This window comes from Macadamia integrifolia, chromosome 5, assembly GCF_013358625.1.
Source record: "Macadamia integrifolia cultivar HAES 741 chromosome 5, SCU_Mint_v3, whole genome shotgun sequence".
NCBI lineage: Eukaryota > Viridiplantae > Streptophyta > Magnoliopsida > Proteales > Proteaceae > Macadamia > Macadamia integrifolia.
The window spans coordinates 46,228,488-46,251,011 of record NC_056561.1 but is presented as its reverse complement, the minus strand read 5'-3'; the positions used below and the strand labels follow the sequence as shown (position 1 = coordinate 46,251,011).

General features: G+C 36.2%; 1 protein-coding gene across 4 annotated transcripts; it reads right to left on the bottom strand.

Moving 5' to 3' along the window:
* Window positions 1-2,119: 2,119 nt before the first annotated feature.
* Window positions 2,120-6,869, bottom strand: LOC122080011 (BEL1-like homeodomain protein 1). 4 transcript variants are annotated; one of them, XM_042646856.1, is made up of 6 exons: window positions 6,724-6,869; window positions 6,530-6,590; window positions 4,495-5,689; window positions 3,661-4,043; window positions 3,500-3,560; window positions 2,120-3,334 (listed from the first exon to the last, which is right to left on the bottom strand). In XM_042646856.1, the coding sequence occupies exons 3-6, from the start codon at window positions 5,404-5,406 to the stop codon at window positions 2,420-2,422; spliced, it is 2,271 nt and encodes a 756-aa protein (XP_042502790.1). In that variant the 5' UTR covers window positions 5,407-5,689; window positions 6,530-6,590; window positions 6,724-6,869; the 3' UTR covers window positions 2,120-2,419. The 4 variants fall into 4 exon arrangements, with proteins under 4 accessions (XP_042502790.1, XP_042502791.1, XP_042502789.1 ...); XM_042646857.1 differs by lacking the exon at window positions 6,724-6,869 and having other exon boundaries at window positions 6,530-6,689; XM_042646855.1 differs by lacking the exons at window positions 6,530-6,590; window positions 6,724-6,869 and adding an exon at window positions 6,030-6,486.
* Window positions 6,870-22,524: the final 15,655 nt, after the last annotated feature.

Genomic DNA, 22,524 nt, shown 5'->3' with positions numbered 1-22,524 from the left:
GTGAGAAGCGTGAATGAAGAAAAACATTTTTCTCTATCTTGTTCTGTGGAGGGCATAGTTTTAAGTATCGGTATCATATCGGCTGAGACCGATACCAATACTTGACAGATCCATATCAGTTACCCATATCATTTCAAGGGTAAAACAATAAAAAAAAAAAATATATATATATATATACACTTTTTTTTTTTTTTTAAGCAAGGGCGAAAGTGATCGTACCGATACCTAAATCCATGGTGGAGTGTACAATCTTATTTTATCTTTCAATTTGTTTCCGTGAGAGTGGGCGGAAAGAAGAAAAGGGTAGAAGGAGAACATGCTCTCTATTGTATTCCTCATATTGGGTTGCGATGCGATGGGGTTTTATTTACCCAAAATAAAAAATGTGATGAGGTTTTCTTTGTTTAGGGAAGAAGAGAATGTATTACAACAGCTCAATCTGTATTATCATGTCGGGTTTTGAAGTGAAAATTCTATATTCTTGTCAAACCACATTGTTTAGTGAGTTATTTTGCCATACAAGAAGGATTATTATTCTTGATGTTCTGTTAGCCTTTAGTGTTGGCTAGAGGGAAGATTTGTAATCCTATTTTCTATTATTATTATATATAATGTGGAAGGATTTACTTAGAGAAGGGTTTTCCATGTTAACATTGGTGTATGTTTTTGTGGTTGACTTTATTTGTTTTAGGGTATTATTATTTTGTGCATACTTGGTTATCGTTATGAGTATAGGCACCTTCTTCTTAAAGACTATCTTTTAAAGACGAAGTTCAAAGATGCAAGCATCACCGTATCAGAATACACAATTTCTCATGCAGTATCAAAAATAGGGGGGGGGGAGAGAGAGAGAGAGAGAGAGAGAGAGAGAGAGGCAACTTACAACCTCCTTACCTTCTACTATTGTTACAACTAAGAAGTTACAATTTTCTACTGGCCTCACTTTTGACTTTATCTTATGGTCATATCAGAATGTGCCGCTAAGCAAGGGGGCATGAAGCTTCGAGTTCTTGATGGGGGGATGTCACAGAGAGTAAAGATAGTTCAGAGGAAAGATGGTTGCATCAACCTTCCTTTCTGGGTGGTTTGTATTTCAGAAAGCAAACAATCTAACACATGACAATGCTTGAATCTTTGAGTTCATCAAGGAGGAATGAGCAATGCAATCTTTCAAGAGAAACTGATACATTACAAGTATTTAGGCATCTTCTCCTTAGAGGCTATCTTTTGAAAATGAGGTCTACTAAGTCTCAACAAGTAGTATCACAATACACAATGATAACTAAGTATGCACAAAATAATAACACACTGAAAGCCTTCTTATCAGAATATTCGCATTTGATGTGGTATCGGTTCTTCTGTGTGGAAACTCAACACCTACTGTGATTGTTATATCCATTTTCTTGGTGAGAATTGTTAGAGGCACCTACTGAATCAGATTTGTCAATATTTATTGCTTGTTCCTTTGAATCTAATTTTAATTAATATTTTACCTTAATAATTATATATGTTATCAACTAGAAAATTACATTTACTTAATTTTTTCTAGAAATTCTTTGTTCATTAAATTTTTATTTTTTATTTTTTGTTTATTTTTTATTATTATCACCTTTGACCTTGAGCATGTAGGTGATAATTTATAAAATTCCTACAAATGTAAAATATCAAATTATTGGTTAGGAAGAGTTATATAACAATTTGGTATGTGTATTAGATGTTAGATGTGTTTTGACTTTCACAGATAACAACCCAAATATCATCCTTTTTAATTAGAGAAATTTGATCCAGTTATAAATGGTATTTGATAATAATAATAATAATAATCAAACCTCAATAAATATTTAATGAAAAACAAGAAAATTCATCTATATCACTCTTCTTCATCCATGCATTCTTGACCACTCCATTGTCCACATTCAGCACCCTACACATATTTTATATCTTGGTATATATATTCATTTATATGTAAATATCATCCCATCACATGATTATTGGTTATATAAGTGCAAATTAAAGGTGGTTCAAAAGCTAAAAATCTAGTAAATAATGCTTGTCGACCATGGTGGCCCACTAGTTCTAACATGTGATGGGTTACATTTACATGTGTCAAAAGAGTAAATTCCACAAACATATAAATTTGCATGTATACCCAATAACTGATTTGCATGTTTATGATGATATCTATGATCATCTTCAAAAGGTAAATTACATATAAGTTAAATATACAATCACCACCAACCTTATGATATGAGAACCCCCTAAGCTATCAAGAAAACCAAATGGTTCTCTCCTGAAGTATAAGTCTGTAACTAATTAAAAGTAACTTCAAATTGTTTCTATACAGACACTAAAAGGCTAGCTTAATTAAAATTCCTATCTGAATTTGGAAGCAATGAACAGGGTTGTTAACCATCAAGGATCAAGCCACAAAATCTGGTAACAACTGATGAGCTACAAACCTTTTTCTGTTCTGAAGATTGATGTTCTCATAAGTAGCACTGGAGTGAGAATTTGGAGTAGTGGTGATCCCACAGAAATCATTTGGTTCTGCAGTACCACCCATCTGATCAAGCCTCCTCCCCAGTTGAATGTTGTGATGGTTTGAGAGGTAACTCTGTTGATGATGAGTTCCTGACAAAGAAAGGTTTTCACAGTGGGGAAGACCAAGAGTAAGGGAAACTAATCCATTATTGCCAGAGAACCTTGGTGGGAATTGGTGATGATCAGGGACCTCAAACCTTCCCCCAAGCTCTCCAATTGAATATCCACCAAATCCTCCTCCTCCTCCATGACTTGTTGCTCTTGTTATTAAAGAGTAACCACCATCTCTGCTTTGCCTTTCGTCGTCCCCAAAGTTTGCACAGAAATCCCTGTTTGTAGTCTCAACAGGCTTCACATCATCCATTTCCATTTCCATTTCCATGGAAGCATGGAAGCTACCCAGTGATGAATTCTGCAAGTTAGTACTGGTCCTGGACTTCTTGGGACTTCCTTGAATGAACCCAGCTTCCACATCTGATGATGATGACCCAATAAGGGAGATTAATCCACCTTGACCGGCGTGGATTGTTGACGTTGAAGGACTTGAAATTGCAGGTGGTGAAGCATTTGGGTTTGCAGAATTAATATTGTCTCGACTGGAGTTTTTGAGTTTTTTGTTTTGGTCTGCTCTAACTGGACTCTTCTCTTGTGGATTAGTTGATTTAGACTCTTCATTACTTGTTTTATCCTCTGACCCACCATTCTGTTCATGTTCTTTGATTTCCTCCAGATACATTTCTTCAACCATTGGCTTCCATAGACGAACTCGAGCATTTATGAACCAATTCGAGACCTGCATTATCCAAAATTAAAATTCTTTTTTTCAGTCTGATTATTAACATCGAAGGCAGAAGTAATATTCCGACATTGGATAAGACTTTTAACGGAGAGCATTTTAAGGATGAGTTCTACCCAAGTTTCTAACAAAGGAGAAAGAAAAACGAATTGGTGAGCTTACCTGGCTCCTAGTAAGCCCTGTTTGCTTTGCAAGCATGTGTTTGTCCGAATCCTTGGGATATCTGCAGCACAGAAACAAAGTTACAAAAGTTCAATCTTTACAGTTAAGAACTTTAAAGAACACAGTAGTCAGAAAAAAGGGATATTTTGAATGATACTCACGGGTGAAGAAAGTGTTCAAAGAGCCAGGCACGAAGAACAGAAACAGATCTTTCGGGCAATCCCCTCTGAGGTCTCCAAGCATTATGTTGGATCATTCCTAGCTGTTGAAGTGCCCGTTGTTGTCGAAGCTGATGATCCACAAACCTGAGTCTAGAACCACCCTCGGTAGTCTTCCCTCCCAAGCAGTACTCTTCTTCACCTAAGCTCTTGCTACTTTGTCTGATTTGCCCTGAAATTGCATCCTTCAGACACCTAAATTGCTTGGAGATGGTCTGCAGAGCAAGGGCAGTGTATGTTTTTGCACAACCAAATCCTGTTGCCTGTTCAAATGAAGATACTACTATCTGCATCTGATGATGATAGTGTCTGTATCTTTGTTCCACCTTCAAAATTCACAAAAAGAAAAACCCACATTGGAAGCTATTAGTTCTTCTTAGTTCCATTGATAGAATAAGAAAATTTCAAATTTCAAAATTCAAACTTCATAGCAAGCAAGAAACAGACACTGGGGACAAATTAGGGGCCGATTGATTCCTCCTCTGTTTAAGTTTGAAGAAAAGGAGAAGAAATCCAAAAGCCAGACAACCCTTAAGCTTAAATGCCTGAGTTTCAGAGAGAAAGATTGAACCTTTATATGAATGAAATATGTTCACAGATTTTAGCCATCTAAGAACAAACCAATCTCTTCAAAAAAACTGTAAATCCAACTTAATTTGATAGATACCCAACTTCCGCAATGGACAAATTTATCCAAATTGACGGGTTTCACTTTCAAAAAGTACAGAATTTGGAAGAGTTTGTATTGAAAGCTCAGTAAATGTGGCATAAACATACCTCATCAAGCATGCTAACAAGCTTAGCCTTCTTCATCTGAAGCTCCTGTCTCTCAGCGGTAGAGAGATCAGTTCCACGCTTTGTGCTCGTTTCACCTCCTCCAGCGACGCTTGAACCTTCTCCAGTTGCAGCAGTAGAATCTCTGTTCATCTTGCTCTGCTCTTTAACCCCCTTTGAACCTTCTTCATCTTTCAATCCATTCCTGACATTAACCACTTCATCCAGCAGCTGTTGAGCGGCTTTCAGGTACTTGGAACCAAAGAGAACACTCTGCACACCAGAAATCCCGTTAGACAACCCAGACGCCGGTGAAGAGGAGCCACCGCCTGATATTGGAGATATCGCCGGCGCTTGGGTTCCTGCCGGAATTTCGGACTCAGGACGATATGAACCATAAATGGGCTGCTGCGGCGAAAGGCTCAGAGACAACCCTTGCTGAGACGGCGGCATTACTGACCGGCGAAGACCCAATTGAGACGAAACGTCGGTGGCAGCGATGCCACCGACAGAATTAGAATTGTTCGCTGTTGCTGCTGATGTGGCGGTAAGTTGGTGCTGTTGGTGGGTTTGCTGGCTTCCTTGGTCCATGGACGTCCATAGATTGTAGTGAACACGAGGGAGGAAGCCATGAATGGCTGACATCTCGTGCTGGGCATGCAGCGATGATTGACGGCCACCAAGGCCTTGCGAGGAAGAGGCCGAGTTGGTGGCGGTGTTGTTGGTCTGGAGTGGGATTCCGACCAAGTGGTGGTGGTTCTGCTGGGTTTGTGGTGGTGGGTTATTGTGGTTGAGGAAGACCATGTTGGCTGGGGACTGTGTGTCAGAGTATCCGACATAGCCAGGGTTCATCAGATAAAGCGTCTGTAACCCGTCAGCTTGGATTTCCGAACTTCCATGAAAGTACGTCGCCATCGATTTTGAAAATTAAATCTTGGGATCTTCTTATAGGGTTATATCACTCACTGAAAAGGGTCTACGTTACCCTTGACCACCAATCCAATCTCTCTCTTACTCTCTCTCACTACCTCTACTTCTACTACTACTACTGCTCTCTCTCTCTCTCTCTCTCTCTCTCTCTCTCTCAGCCCATTTCGTAGCTTAAGCTGTTGGGCTTCAATCTAAATTCAGTAATCAGATTTCTGTACCACTAACTCCAACTCCAACTCCACTGATAGTCTTAGCCTTGGAGAAACACCTGAAAGAAACCAAGAGAGAAGAAACTGATGATCATGATCAGAGGGAAAGCAAGGATTCTGGAGTGAATCAGTAAAACCATAGCCTATGAAAAAACCAATCAAAACCCATAATCAGATCAATTCAATTTTGAAAGATACTTGCTTTTTTCTTCCTCTTTTCTTCTTCCTTCCAACAGATTTGTTATACAGAAGAGAAGAAGAAGCTGAAGGGAAGGTAGAAGACCTTACAGCCATGCCTAGCTCACATATATATATATATATATGTATGGAGAGAGAAAGAGACAAAGAGAGAGAGAGAGAAGAAGAAGAAGAAGAGAGATTGTTTAATTAAAATATTACCTTATATTACCATTGGTACCTTATGTGATTGAAATCTGAGAGCACGTGGTGCTTCATGATCCAAAACCCATGAAAGATTTTGCAGAGAAAGAGGTCATGACCATACAATTATGGATAATATACACAAAAGATTGAGACATCAGAGCCCAGAATAACCCAACTCTCTATTTAGCTATCTGTGATGTATCACTCATTCCACTCACTTCATTTGGGATTTGCTCCTGTCAGATTCAATTTTTTTGCAGCTCTCACACTGAAAAAGAAAACGATAAAGAGAGAGCGAAAGAGAGAGGGAGACGTGGAGTTCAAGAAGCTGAGAAAAAGATACCCATATGTCTTTCTTTGTTCATTATCCAAACATTTATAACAAAAAAACTTGGAACAAAAGAAAAAAAAGGTTGATAAGAATAGCAATAAATTAAAAAGGGTTGTTGAATTGGTGATAGGAGGGGGAGGGGAGGGGAGGGGAGGGGAGGGTGGATACTGGATATGGCTCTTACCCTTCTTCACACAAGACCTGACCTCTCCCTCTTCCTTTCAAGTTTTTGGGTGGAGGAATACCTGCGAATGGATCAAAACAAGGGAACTTCACTGATTTGACCCTCCATTTCAAATCATTATATATGCAGGCACGTTTGATCGATGAACCTACCCAAAATAAATTAAAAAAATAAATAAAATAAAAAGAAAGAACCTTTCAGAGAGGGACGATCTCAAGGTGTTAAAAACTCTTTCTATGTGTGAAGAAAGAAACAGCTGAAAAACGAGGAAACGTCTACTTCTACCCAAAATTTATTATAATGGAGAAGAGAGAAAGAGAGAAAGAGAGAAAGATAGAAAGAGAAGAGAGAGAGAGGGGGGGGGGGGGCAGTGGGCCTTGACATTAAATTAAATATCTGCCTTTGTCTTTTATTTTAATTTTTAATTTTTCTCTTTTTAATATTTTTTTGTGGTTGGAGAATTTGGATGCCAAAGGTCCAAGAAAAAGCAATTGAAATGCTAAGGAACCCAATCAACCTATCCAACCACCACCATAATACCAACTTCAAAGATAAGATCAGTAAAACTAATATGGCCAATGTAACTGTTTTGCTGAGGCTAATCAAAGTTTAAAATTAATAAATAAATAAAAAATGAGAATTAACTACCTTTTTCCATGATCATCAAGAGGAGAACAAATTAAAAAAGAATAATAATTATGGTTGTCCGATCAGGCTGGATTTTGATGATGATCAGGAAGTTAGGTAGGGCCCATTAGGTATCAATGGAAAAGTCTCAATCAATGAAACAAAGCAAAAACTATACATATTATTGATTTTCACTTATAATACTTCCATTGATATGTGTAAGTTCATTTCTATGTTAAAATAAAAGAAGAATAATAACAATAAGAAGAAGAAGAAGAGTAGTTCAGTGCATATATTCCACTTTGTTTTCACAAGAAAGAGACTAGAGCTAACCGAAGTCCTTGCACCTATTATATATTATTTCATTCTCACATTATTTTTAAAATATTTTGGTAGAATCAAATAATTTATTATCAAATGAAACTTGAAGCGAAATCATAAAAATAATTAGATATATATAGTTGTGTAGTGTAGGAATGAAACACGGGTTGCACGTGTAACCCCCCCCCCTTCTCAACCCTAAAAAAAAATTGCTACCATGTGTAATATTTTTTTCCTTTATTTAATATATAAGAAAGAAAATGATGAATTGCTGATGTGTGAGTGAGTTTAGATCTTAATTATATCTGTAAGATAGGTTTTGATTGATAAGAGTGACATAAATCTTATGTAATCATATATCTGTGAGACTAATAAGCTCAAAATGCCCATGATGGACACATCTTTTGTTCGCAAACTCAAAGTAGGGGAAATAAGGGGGGTAGATTCTCCATAATATAATTAAGACTCTCATATCCCTAATCATATCTTTTGAATTAAATATTTTAAATATATATATACTCAAGGAGGTCAAAGAGGTGGATTGGACTGCATGTATGTGACAAGATATAAGAAAAAGTAAGAAGACCCTCTATAGTTGTTGTTCAAAAATTCTTGTAATTATTTTTCATAAAAGATCCATCATCCTCTTTTCTTGAAATTAATTAATTTATACCAATAATATATCACTTACATTAAATCCTTCTAGCTAACTACTTTCTGGTCCTTTATTACAAGAGAGGCAATTATTTAAGTAGAAGCTTCATTCAAGAATGCTTCAATCTATAAGTAGTTAACATAATTAGGGGAAGGGGGGTTAGGCTAATTAATATTCTACAAGAAGAGTGTGGGAAAGGAAAAGGGAAAAAAAAAAAAGGATAACTCAACAACAACATCTGGTGGTCCAATATTTAATTGGAGAAGATGATCAGTTCCAACAGTTAGCAACTGCATAGTTTAACTTTTGCAAGTCCATCACCCAAGAAGTGACCTATAAAACCAGAAAGTCTTGAACAGATAGAATTGGCTTTAAGCAATATATTGCAAAGCATGTACATGAAAGAAGACAGTGAGTCCCCCCCTCCCCCCCCTTCCTTCCCCAACAACACGAGGCTGCTGTAGCCTTCATGGTATAATAGATAGTACAGCTGAAAAGTAGTAAATTAAGAGGGAAAGAGAAGGCAGATAGAGGAAAAAGTGGGGGATGAGGGAGGGGGGCCTAGCGGGGTATCCTTTGATAGAAGAAGAAGAAGTTAGAGAAATGTAAGGTGCACGCTAGCTTTCACAAGGGCACAAGGGAAGGGGGGGTCCTCGTTGAGGACCCATCTCTTAATTGGGAAGAAAATGTGACTGTTGGTATGTGGTTTTGTTTAATTTTTACAAATTCACTCGATGCAACCAGTTTTTTTGGGTTTCTCCTCTCTCAAAAACCTTTCATGGTCATAAACGTAAGGCAATATTAAGGCTCTTTTGGTATGATTACTATTTGTATTTATTAATTATTTTTTAAAAATTATTTGTTACAATAAATTATGAACCACAAATAATATTCATTTGATTACTATTTATAAAATAGAATATATATAATGAAAAAATAGGTTTCAGGTTCACCTTTAGCTTTGAGCTTAGAGCGAGAGAGATGATAGGATTTGGGGTTTTTTATTGGAAAAGTATAAAACATACTGGAATTACCTATTTACTTTTGATTTTGAGTAGTTTAGGATACATGCTCATTTAAGGTAGCTCAAAAGTCAACATAAATGATTTGTTACCACAAATCACAAATAGCTTGAGAGTAATTTGTTATTTGTCATTTATTTAATTTATTATAAACAGAAATAAGTGCTATAAATTATTCCAAACACTTGTAAAAATAGAAATAAGTCAAATAAATACAGATATAAATCAAACTAAAGAGAGCCTAAAACTTTTTGGTTTGGAAATGGTGAAACTGAAACCAAACCAATAAAAAGAATTTCGATTACGATTCTGATTCAGTTTCAATTTTTCGTATCAATCGGGATGATTTCAGTTTGATCTTTCACCATACAAATTTATGGAAAATAACTGATTTTTTATTAGTTCGGGGCTGATTTCAGTTTTGATCTGGGTTTTGAGTTGTTTTTTATTTGGTTTGGTTCCTAATGCATTTCATTTCATTTTTAGGATCGTAATACCTCAAACCTAAATCAACCCGAATGAAACTTCAGTTTGGTTCGACCATGTTAACGGTTTGAACTATGTTTTGACACCCCAACTTGCACCATTCCTTTATAGGTTGGATGGCCCTCATTGTGAAGGTGTGACCCATCAGATTTTTATTGGGAATTCGTATCACTCACTACCCGACACGTACAGGATATATGGGCCTTATATCTCACTTTCCATTACTTTAATTAATTGCTATACCAAAAAAAAAAAAATGGTTTAATTAATTGTAGTTAACACTAATCCAACCCTATAAACCCTCAATTCAACAATTAGATTAATCAAACTCATAATAATAGTATGGTTGTGAAGTCTATATTGTTTTCAATGAATTCAATTCCTCCTTTAAATTCCCAGCTGGTTTATGGCTTCTAATTACAACTTTCCTTATTATCAAGTTTGGTTTCAAATTAAGTTCCCTCTGACATGTCTTAATAACCTTACTAAAACATGGAAGCTAGTTAACAGAGCAAATTATTTATTTATTGATCAACGTATTCAAAATAGACAAAATTATTTGGATCGAGTTCCCCTAAGGTAGTGGCCCATCTAGACCATTCAAATGGGGTGCACAAGGTCTCATGTCTTCAATCCACCGCGTGATGATAAAAAACTTCTAAAATTTTTTGTCTATTTTAAATATTCAAAAGATAGATTTTATATGGGCAAGAGAATCCGATCATTTTGTGAGGCCATTGGATCAATGTACAAGCTACTGAAAAGGTGAGTAAAGACAATACAATGAGACAGCGTGGTCTTTTCATGTCCACCTATATATCTGAATGTAGATCTATGTAAATGACAAAGGTTTTTTTCTCTATTTTATACTATCTGGTCAAACATTTAAAGGAAAAAACGAAAGATGCATAGCTCATGCATCAAAGCAACAGATGATCGATAGGCAAATTAATACAAGAGCCAGCTGGGGAGACCAATCAATGAAATTAGGTAAAATTAAGTCAATAAATCATGATTAGTTGATATTGATTTGATAAATTAATTAAAAAAGGCATCTGACCCAATTGGTGAGTTGTATACCATCCTAAACATAAAACTAAGGGCCAGATCTCCCTTGCCGCACAGTATTATAGGTAGGTATTAGTGCTGTTGGGTCATGCACAAAAGAGGAAAAGTGTCTCTCGGAAGGGAGTGTGCAATCTAAATAGAAATGTTTTCATAAAAAGTTAAAAACTAAGAATAAAAATAATTAGAGTTGGGAACTGATACGCTCAAATTAACCGTCAAGTAAGATATGAACATGTGGCACCCAACTATAGGGATATCTTGAACACCACGTCTAGCCACAAACTTCGAATACCAGGATAACAAGGAGACTGAAGTCCTCTTCAGGTGGCAGAGTTGTAATAGGACTATGCTACCTGAAGAGGGATAATACCCGAAAAAAGAATATTCTCCACGAAAAAAAGAAAATGTGAAGGATGGAGTCCTCTCAAACCGCCCCAAGTTCGTCAAGAGCAGGAGCACGTTTCCTAGTAGGACTCTACGAGACCCGAATCTATAAGAAGAAGCCCAAAAGAAAGCAGGGGGTAAGTTCACTCACTCGCCATTACACTCTAAATATTGTTACATGGGTCTCCAACTTAGATGTGAAGGACTAATCTTGGAACCATCCCCAAGTCTCTGCCTTCTGTGATTTCGCATGTCTGACGTTCGGCCTTCAATAGGGAAAAAAATCGTCTACAATTTCATGCAATACCACCTTTAGGCGGTGACACGTGTATTGATACCAATACAATGGCCCAAATCTGATTTAAATGTCTTTTCACTGATTTAATGTTTTATTAGTTGTACCAGATCTGGGCCATTGTATTAGTATCAATACACGTGTCACCGTCTGAAAGTGGTATTATACGGACTTGTATGAGATCGAAATTACAGACGATTTCAACCCCTTCAATAGACTATCTGTAACAACATAAACAAAAAGGGCTTTATATTTTATATCCTACAAATCAAATCATTTCCAAAAGTTCATGGCTTTGGAAAATCAACACATGGAAGAATATCCATTATAAAACACTAAACCTGCTCACCCTATTTCGTACGATTTACATATTGTCTGTTTCGAAATTAATTACACCATCATGTGAAGTAATAATTAAATATATATATATATATATATATATACATATCAATTTTTTTATTAATTACGTATCGCTTCTCTTCCCTTTATTTCCTGTCTAACTAAAGAGAGTCAAAATTTGAATTTATACAATGTGGAAGAGAGAATCATCCCAAGAAGTACTCAGATTCAGAAACTACGATATCCTTAGTTTTATCTCCTTGAGAAGAATCAGATGAAATAATAAGCAACATTCTAGTTATACTGTCATTTTTTCCATACATTCAAATTTTGCTAATGTAAATGTGTTCAAAATCAATGAAAGCTTAGATGCCCTAGGCCACAATAAAGTACATACCTGAAACTTATTTATTTAATCTAGTATTTTTTTTTCTAAAAGCAATCCTAAGTTCAATTCCAACATCTTTGGATGTTTTGTTTCTTAATCACTAAGCTATACTAGTTCAATTCAACAACTTCTAATTTTTGGAAAGGTGTGAAAGCAGGTATGCAAAATAGAGTCCTATTAGTTGGAATAGAGTATGTAAACCTAGATCCTTAAACTGCTTAGGTTTTAAATTACTTAGTGCATGATAGGGGATTATTACTCAGGCTAGGATGGAGATTATAAACTCAACCAAATCAATTGTGGGTCAAAATTCTAAAAGTGAAATATTTTAATAATGTTACTCTATTTCATCCTTTTTCTTTTTGTTAAGAACTTTATTCTTTTTTTTTTGCTAACGACAGGTATCCAGGCCTTTTGGCTTGACTAGTCCTACGAGTCCATACTGACCCCACAATTGCATGCACCGGGTCATACTGGGGTTGAATAAGAACCCTTCAACTTTCACTGAAAATAGTGAAGAGCACTAAATACTCCCGTGTAAGTGGCCCAATGTGTGCCTAGTGAGAGTCGAACTTAAGATGTCTGAGTTTACGACTCGTACCAAGTTCGTTGCTCACCAACTACGCTACCCCCTTGGGTTGTTAAGAACCATATTCCATCCTTCAATAGAATTGAAAAAAGGGTTGGTCATTTGGAATAGCATTAATAAGGTTTTCCCCTATCTTCGTAAGTTAACTTGTAGAAGGATTGGTGTAGGTATTATTATTTCTATATGGCATGATCCATGGATACCACATGTAGATAATTTCATAATTCCGTCCATGGTCTCCTTAAATCCACTTTTTTTTTTTTCTTCAAATGTTAATAAGTTAATCCAAAATGGTGCCTTGAATATTAAATTATCTATGCTATTTTTCTTATTAATGTTGCTAATGCAATATTTCTGATTTCCTTATGTTCATCCCCAATGAAAGACTTCTGGTTCTGTCCATTTATCTAAGTGTGAAAGTTTTTCTATTAAAGTGACTGCTAAATGGTTGATATAATAACACCCAACTCGGTTGAAAATCCCTATGGTTATGTTTGGTTGAAAATGTAATTAAAATGAAGGGAATTGAAATTTTCATACTCAAGAAGGAAATATATATAATCATTACCCCATTTGATTATAACGTCAACTTTAAATTATTCCATGTTTGGTTTTGTAATTTCACTTCACTTTGCATCCAACTCCTTTGTTATAATATATAAAAATAAAAATTATATGTAAAATGTATAATAACTAAATATGATCAAGAAAATTAAGTAATTTATACAATCACATTAGATCACATAGGGTAATAATTACAAACATTTATTTTTTAAGTATAAAAATTTCACTTCCCTTCCCTTAAGTTCCCCTCCTCTTGTACAAGATAAGAAACTTTGGAATTTTATTTGGCATTTAAGAATTCACCCCAAGTTTCATGTATTTTTGGTGAAATAATAAGGACATCATGTGTTAATGGTAAGCTAGCTTTTCTTTCTTAATATTGATCCATATTGCTGCTTTTATAGAAAGAAAATTGAAACTGAATGACATCTCTTCCTAACTTGTGGTTTTTCTTAAAAAGACTGCTTTGAGAGTTGAGACTCCATGCTCCTCATCCCTTGAGGATTTTTTTTTTTTTTTTAAGTTCTTCCATTGCAAATTCTTAAAACAATTGGAGGTGTTTTTTTCTTTTTACTTTTTCCCATATACGAACAGACCGAATTTCCTTACATCTACTCTTAGTCACCATGGGGGATCAACGAAATTAGGCCGTGATCCAAAGGGAATTGAAAATTTCTAGACCTTAAGATCACACAATGAACCTTACCGCGTGGTCAAAGAAAACTTTGTCTTCTACCACAATTGGCAGAAAGGCCAGTTTTAACTTTCAAGAAGAAAGCTAAGATGGCAGCGTGTGGTCTTCGGGTACCCTTGGTTGAAGTGGGAGGGGCGAAGAGACTCAACTCAAGAGAGGGAGCTTTTTGAAAAGAAACTTCTCTGTCATGAGTTATGATGCAAATACATAGTTTTGTAGGACAAATTACAAAATTATGGTCCAACCTCGACCCGTAAAATAAGCCGAGAACATCTGGTGATACCCCAACCAGCGAGAAAAAAATCATCTGTAATTCGGATCTAGTACAATTCCATGAAATATCACCTTCAGGGGGTGACACGTGTATTGATAGTAATGTAATGGTCCAGATCTGATTTAAATGACTCTTCACTGATTTAAGGTTTTATTAATTATATCAGATCTAGACCATTATATTAATATCAATACACATGTCACCCTCTGAATATGGTATTTCACGAAATTATACCAGATCAAAATTACATACAATTTCAACCCCAACCAACGAGGCGTGCAAGGGACGTAGAGCACTTGGAGTTTCTCTCTCTCTCTCTCTATAAAATATAGAATCTAGTCATCTCTATTTTCAATCTCCATTGAGGGATGGTGTTTGAAGGGTTGAAAAGCTGCCACGTAGTATATCGCACTAATTGAGGGAGAGGGGAAAAGGTTAGGCTAAAACGGGTAGTGTGGTCCCCACACCGACACCATAGCGTCGATCCCACGTGCCAGCTAACGTAAAGCTCTTGGCGACTGGTGAGGTTTGGTTGGACTTTTGTTGGCATCATCTGGTCCCGGATGGGCCCATCCATGGTCACAGCTTCACCCTATCTCTTTCTCTCTAGTACACGTGTCGTGTACATAAGGCCATTTGGGTCAGTGCGTCCAAAGAGATTCGGTCTCCTCGTGCAGGAGGAGGGGTGGGATCCACACGTCCAATCAAAAAATGTCTTTTTCTTGGCGTGTGTAAAGACGTCAAGAAGGCAACCAATGAGAAGTGAGAAGGATTTCTCAGCAACAAAATTATTAATTTCCCTTTTTGAATCTCTCATACCATTGGGGCCCATCTCCCAGGCCCAATCCCTCTCTCTCTTTCTTCCTACTTCGAGCCCATCGTTGTCGAGAAGGGGGCACCGGACGAGACGCGCGTCTCTCACAAGCTGCCTCCAGGTCCAGGGTGCACCGTGCACCCTCGTATTATCTTTTTTCGTCCCCTCACCTTCACTTTTTTACCCTTTTCACATTATTGACCCCCCGACAACTCTTCCTCCCCCTCTCTTCACATTAAATTTTTTAAGAGAGAGAAAATATATTAAAAAAAAACTCATGTGAGAGGATTTAAATTTTAAAAATACACTCATGGTTTGGAAATTCTTTTCTCATTAATTTTTTTAATATTTTAATTTACATTATTTTTTCGTGAAAGATTTCATTAACCTATTTGATAGATCAAGTGTTGAATGTATCTTATACACACAATCATGAATGAAAATTGATTTTATATTTTTTGTATCAACAAAGATATATTATATTTAGGGAGATTAATTTTATCAACAACGAGTAGAATGTTTTAGAGAAATAGACCTAGAAGTCCTTTGCTCAAGGGTCAAGTTTTACCTCAATTGAAGTTTAGAACATTTCAAAAAAAATAAAAAATTAAGAATAACAACTACCAAAATGTGGATGATAATACTTTTTCTTTTTTGGTAGAAGTGCATGACAAACTTAAACTATCAAGAAGATGCATGGCAATAAATGAGAAAGTATATATTTTAATTTAATTAAGTATGAAATTCGAAACAGGACTAATCTTGACAATTCTAAGTATCTAATGGCAGAATAGCTACATCGTCAATCCACATTACACAACTACCTGAGTTACCTATCCATATAAAATTTTGCGTTATGTTTTTTCAACCCTCTTCAATGTTTTCCCCATTGGCCTATAAAATCATTGCAAAGAATAAGCTCTACAACTTCAGTTTTTAATTTTAAAGTAAGGCTATTAGACGGTTCTCATTGGATTGAAACCTCTTACTCCTATGAAAAAAATCGGCATCTCAACCCAAAGTTTCCGATCCAATAGTGATTGCAATGGACCCTCTTTTATGAATTCATCATGTCAGTAATGAAGTAGTGATTTTTTATTTTTTTTAATGCGATGAAGCTATGAAGATGTAGTTTGGGAATGAGATATTTTTGAAGATGAAAAAAAACTCTATCTGGCGGTGTGACGCCTACACCCAGATACTAAAGGAGGCACAATGATTGCCCTAGCCCGTGAATGTGAAAAATTTCACCCCTTTTTCAAAATATTAATAATTTGAGTGGTGCTTAAAATTTTCCCCAATAATTCAAGAAAAGAAAATAAAAAAATTTCCATTATCAAAAGATATCAAAGAGAGAGAATCTCCTAGTGGAAAGGTCTCAAGGGGATAACATTTTCCTTTTAGCCCTCTTTGTCAAAGTAGGGTTTTTATGAGTAGGGCTTCTATTTGTCCCCAGCATTACTCATAAAGAAGAGACGATTTTTTGGGAGGGAGGGGGAGTTTGTTTGATGCCTTTTTGGTGGGGTTACGTGAGTGTGATTTACACACAAAGCGTACAAGAGTGATCTATCCTTTATTAAAAGGGAAAACAAATTATTATTATTATTATTTTTTTAATTATTAAAGGAATGACATAATCCATTACGCAATGTGCTATCACCATAGTGGAATCATCATTAGGGAAAACTAATTAGATACTATAAATACTATCATATTATTATGTTAAACAGGATTGATGGAATCTCATCCCTTGGATTAGATGATGGATGTTTTTTTTAATTCCTAATAGTTTCCAAAATTCCCTCTAATTAATATTAAATATTAAGAAGAAACAGTTAGGTCTTCCAATTTGACTCCCTAATAAATGGAATCCAACTAAAGTCGTTGGAGCCTTGGAGGTATTGCTTTGAAATAATTTCTGAGGTGGGCCCATGGGCCATGCTTGTAACGTGTTTATCCCTTATAAGCTTGACACCTAAATAGAGAGACAAATGAAGATCAATTTTGTCAATGTCTAAGGGGGCCATGAGCCCATTGGCATTTTGGCCGTGTGCGGTAAGTTAGCAGATAACACCAATAAGGATACAGGATGTGGCATTATAAAAGAGGGGCAAATGTATCATTTCAAAAGGGAAGAGAGATATAGATACAATTGATACTATCTTATAGAACACTGTGATAGTCTCTTCTCAATTAATTGTTTTCATTTTGGGGGGTTTTGGGAACAAAATTTTCTCAACTCTTTTGGTAGATAAGGATTGAAGATTCTTCCTCCTTGACCAAAGGAATAAATACATAGAAATAGGTTCCTAAGATTAAAAAGTAAAGTACAAAAGTGACAATCTGAAATAGATCATCACATTCTCTCCTTTCTTCTTTTTAAAGAGGAAATTGATTAGGGGAATAGTTGCACTAGTTAGAATTTTTTGAATTATTTTGCAAATAATTAAATTGCCAAAATTTATAACCATGATTGATAGGGTAGCTTTAGTCATTTGGACTGGATTTTTTTTTTTTAATCCTTGAACCTTAATAGAGAAAAAGATATTTTGACGCAAATTAAATCACACAACGGTGCATTTTTCCTCCAAGGAAAAGGACCACTCCCACTCCTTTCCCTCATTTGTCATTTTTCCCAAATATCATCTAAAACTTTATTTTGAGGTGCACTTTCATTGAACATATCTCTTTCAATTATATAAGAGCGTACCTAGTGCATGAGGCTTCCGCCACTGCAAGGTCTAGGGAGGACCATAATATATGCAGCTTTATCCCCACTTGCAGAGAGGTTGTTTCCTGGTTCAAATATTCTATGACTAGTAAGTCAAGATGGAGAAACCATACCTTCGCACCAAGGCCACCCTCATCTCTTCCCATTGTGTACACACATATAATGCTACTCAATAAGCCCCATACTTATACCAAAAAAAAAAAGCCTCATATTCACACATGCATTTGATTACTTGGATGTGATTTTGAGTAAGGTGGTTTAGGATAATAATTAATTCACTTCTAAATAATTAAACTAACAATAATGATGTTTTCCATGATCATCCACTGGCATGAATGTTTGAAATTTTAGGATTGATAATAAACCACAATTGAACATATTATATACATTTAAAAACTTCTGATGATGAATCATTCTTTTTCACATAAGAAATATGCTAGAACTATCAGAATCAAATAGATTTTTTTTTTTTGAGGGGGGGGGGGTGGTGTTGGGTATTTCTTCCTAACTTTGTTTTCCTGCCAACCAAAAAAGCCTTGGCACGCCGCTGCACCTAATGCCTTATCCTTTTCTCTTTAATTTCTTTCTTTTGACTTAGATGAAGTTGCAATAGTAGATCCCTAATAGGGGACATTAGTTGAATGGATTGATCTCAGTTGGGTACTTTGATGACTGAACATTCTATTAGTTAGGCAGCAAGCACTTTTGAGGGTACTAAGCATCATCTTACTAATATTATTTTGACTACACTTTCTATCACCGTCACCGTCATCGTCATCGTTGCCGCCGTCATAATCAAGATGTGTTATCCCTTCCGGCCCTTTTGACATGTAGATGCTATACATCAGTCATCGTCTCATGGATTTGAGGACATGTGTTGCTTAATCGTATTATGCTAATAGACCAAGACCCCATGATTGGAAAAAAGAAAGCATATATAGCTTAAAACAAACAAGTGAGATCTACCTAACTAATCCTATATACATTGACATCCTCATTCCTAACTATCTGGTGGTGGCTTTTTTTTTTTTTTTTAATGGATTCAAGTTTGCTTTTCAACTTCAAGACACAACATTAGACTGATCTAATATGTCATTGATTATTAGTTTCCACTATCATTGTTGTTTAAAAGAAATGGATGTGACCTAGCAATATCCACTCTTTTTCCCCAGCTAAAAAGTGACAACAAATATTATAACCTCATGAAAGAGGTAAAGATGATGCCACTAGGGTTATTTTCAAAGCTATATTTTTCTTTTCCTTCTTTCCTTCCTTGTTCCTTAGTTTTAATTTTTTTTTTAATTAATATTTTGTATTTTTATGGGGCAAGGGATCCCTTCCCAGCTGTGTCCGGGCTTGAAAATACCCAGTGTACGCAAGGGCAGTTGGATTTTTACACACTCAGTTGTATGAACGTAGAAAATGTTAGACAGACAAAGTTCTTTTCCCCCATTTTTATATTAACTAGTGCTGTGGATTCACGGGCAGCTTCTTTCTTGTGGAATTGATGTTTCATTATGTGTTTCAGAAAGCATAGACAAACCCTTAGTATCCCTTCTCTTCATATGTTTGCAGTCTCTATCTTTACGATGGGATAGTATTTATTAGAATTATATATATAAGTAGTGCCCATGAGTTTCTAATTGTCTTTAATGTTTCTTCATTTATTTTAGTTGATAAGCTGCCTTGGTAGTGATCTAAGATTGGAGGATGGGCCTTTTCTAAGTTTTTGTTTCAGGCTCAGTGCAATTTTAAAATGGGGGTTTATAATGAATGGGTCACTTTTTCATTTTGGTCTTGTACAAGGACACTCTTGTTTCCATCACCAGATGCCATTTTCATGCCTTCCTGGTATCCTACATGTTCTTGTTTGAAGGAACCTTCCAAATTCCAAACCCTCTCTCTCTCTCTCCCCCTCTGCATATATACCATAATGAGAGCTCAGTGGGCCGTAAGGCCCATAAGAGAATATCTTTATTTTCACGAGGGATTGGGCGGCCCACAGCACTCCAGCACTTGAGTCGAACAGAATAGCTGGTGCCTTGGCATTGGGGGTAAAAAGTTTATCTAAATTGTAAAGGACAGGCCACCCTTGCCTGGGACACCCTACCTTACTAAAGCTTTTCAAGATTGCCCCACAGCGTGAGATACTAGAGGCAACAACAGTCTCCACGTTTACTTCCTTTTGAACATTGATTGATATAACTTCTATTAGTTCATCTTGCCTCAGCTATACTAAAAGTTGGATATTCACATATATAGGGTAATCCTTAAATTAGCCACCTGTCCGATTTAATTCTGTCTAAGACCCTGTTTGGTTGGCGGGGATGAAAGTTTTGAGAATTTTCCTAGGGTTTTCAAAAGTTGGAATATTTCAATGAGATAGGAAAGACTTGTTTTTTTCATGAGAATAGGAAAAGCTTGTTATCCAACAAAAACCCTAGTCTTTCCTACCCAACCCTCTTCAAAAGCCCGGCCAAACATGCTAAGAAATGGAAAAATTCATTCACATAACACAAAACATGGAGATCATATGAACATGCAATAGTAAAGAAGAGATTCGTGAAGAAAATGGAAATTCTCTAGTCGTTGTCTCTTCTTCTATTGATCTTGTTTGCTCCCTTCTTCACACAATTGAGAAAAACTAATGCATGCCTCTCCCATAATGGTTAAATTGTTAATAAGCCCACGATGAAACAAGGTTTTAAACATTAGAGCACGCTAACGCCAAAGCTCATCACTCATTAAAGAGACCACCTCCAGCACTGAGTTCCATTCAACTAAGCCCATCAGTCAACACCTATCCACCAATCCATATTCATACATTAATGATTGAATGCTAGTCCATATATGATGAAAAATGAAAACATTACATAAAACTCCACAACATAAGGTATAGTCCCCCAATTTTTCGACTCCAACCTCCCCACCATTGAAACAGAGCCTTCATCCAAATGGAACCTTAAGGTTTTTTATTAGATTAATGGGACGGCATACCTAGATCTATGTCTATCTCTCTCTTCCTCCCCTCAGCAAAATCCCCTTTGTCACTCTCATCCTAACGCTCTCTCTCATTGATTGAACCACTAGTTCCAAGAAAACTGATGGCATACCTAATCTCCTCCCTAGATTAACATAAAGGTTCATAATCTTAACTTCTGGAAATCCAAAAGATATTACATGAGGAAGTGACTCAAACTAGAGTATTCAAGTAGTGCTTAACATCTCACTCTAGATTCTAGAACGCAGAACCGCGGAGATGCATGTAGTAACATGGGTTAGGCCAAGGCCCAGTCGACTAAAAGTTGAGATGGGCCACTGGAGTGGGCCTGCTTTGTGGCAAGGCCCAGTTATTTTGGGCCCCGGACTAAATCTGAGATGAGCCACTGGGACCACGGCCCTACATTGCCGACCAAGGCCCAGTCCATTTAAACTCAAATCGCAGGTCCATTGGAGGACTATCATCATTAAGACTATGTTTAATAAAGCCCCATTACATGTGATTAAATAAAACCCATTATCTATGTCCTCAAGCCAACAATTTGGAATTGAGACCTTTCCACCAAAAAACATATAAGGAATTAGCCTCCCTTGCATTCAATTTATTTCTTCTCTAATTTTAAAGGAAATGGGATGACAAGTTGTCTGCTTATATTTATATTTTATATGTCAAGCCAATAGTAGATAATGAAATAGTATATTTAATGCGTAGAGCACGTGGCAATGAATTATGACAATTAGAACCATTAGATAGATAAAAAGCATTGCCTAAATTGGCCATAGTAAAATTTGTACGCCAAAATCAATCATATAACCCTTGCGTATTGACATGAACTCTCTTTCTACTCCATTTTCTTATCGTGCACCTTCTTCGTTTTCCTCATTTTACCTTGTGGCCAAGTCATATTGTCCTAAAACTTGAAATATTTGGGCAGAGGACCATTGGGTCTATTTCTGCACTAAAATTTTGAGTACAAATAACATACCATGTGATAGATACAGGGGTGTTAAATTTCATCATGAATTGACCAAAATGACTAGTTCAGCTTGGATCGAATCAAATCCTCATCAGGTTGACTCTAGTATATTTCATGAACCAGGAGAAGCAAAATCTTCTGAAGTGATTAAAATTGATATATATATATATATATATGGGGAAAATGTCGGAAGGGGGAACAAATTGAAACCAAATTGATAATGGTCCGATAAGAGCCCGTTAAGACAATTCGATAAAAAACCGAATCGAATCAAACCAAATCAAAACCAAATTCAACCTTTGGAATTAATAATGGTTTAGTATGGATCAAAATCAGACTGAACTGAACTGACTACTTGACACCCCTAGGAAGATAATATGGGCGGACCAAATAAAATATATTCAAAAGATTTTGTACACAAACGTCCATCACGCAAAAATTGGATTTTGGGGGGGGGGGTGTTGAGAATCTAATGTGCACCCCCCAAACCATCCATCCAATTGTTGTGTGCATGATTGTGCACAAAACCTCTTCCCTAAAATGTATTAAAAAACATGAAATTATGTCTCTCTCTCTCTCCCCTTTTTTTAAACCCTTGGTCTACTCACCAATTTTAGGAGCATTTATAGTTTTTTGCCCTTTATAATGTGTATCCACGTGTAGAAATTGAAACATAATTGTCCTTTTTTAACTTTGAAAAGGAAGTATCATATGAATTCGACCATCCAGAGTTTAAGAGGAGGATAAAGACTGATAGCATTGACCTT

What these genes read in the sequence shown, in the direction of transcription:
- LOC122080011 (XM_042646856.1), bottom strand. Translation starts at nt 5,406, where the DNA reads ATGGCGACGTACTTTCATGGAAGTTCGGAAATCCAAGCTGACGGGTTA. An exon ending in TTGTTAGCATGCTTGATGAG is followed by an intron (nt 4,044 to 4,494) that starts GTATGTTTATGC and finishes TGAATTTTGAAG; the next exon opens with GTGGAACAAAGATACAGACA. An exon ending in TTTGAACACTTTCTTCACCC is followed by an intron (nt 3,561 to 3,660) that starts GTGAGTATCATT and finishes TCTGTGCTGCAG; the next exon opens with ATATCCCAAGGATTCGGACA.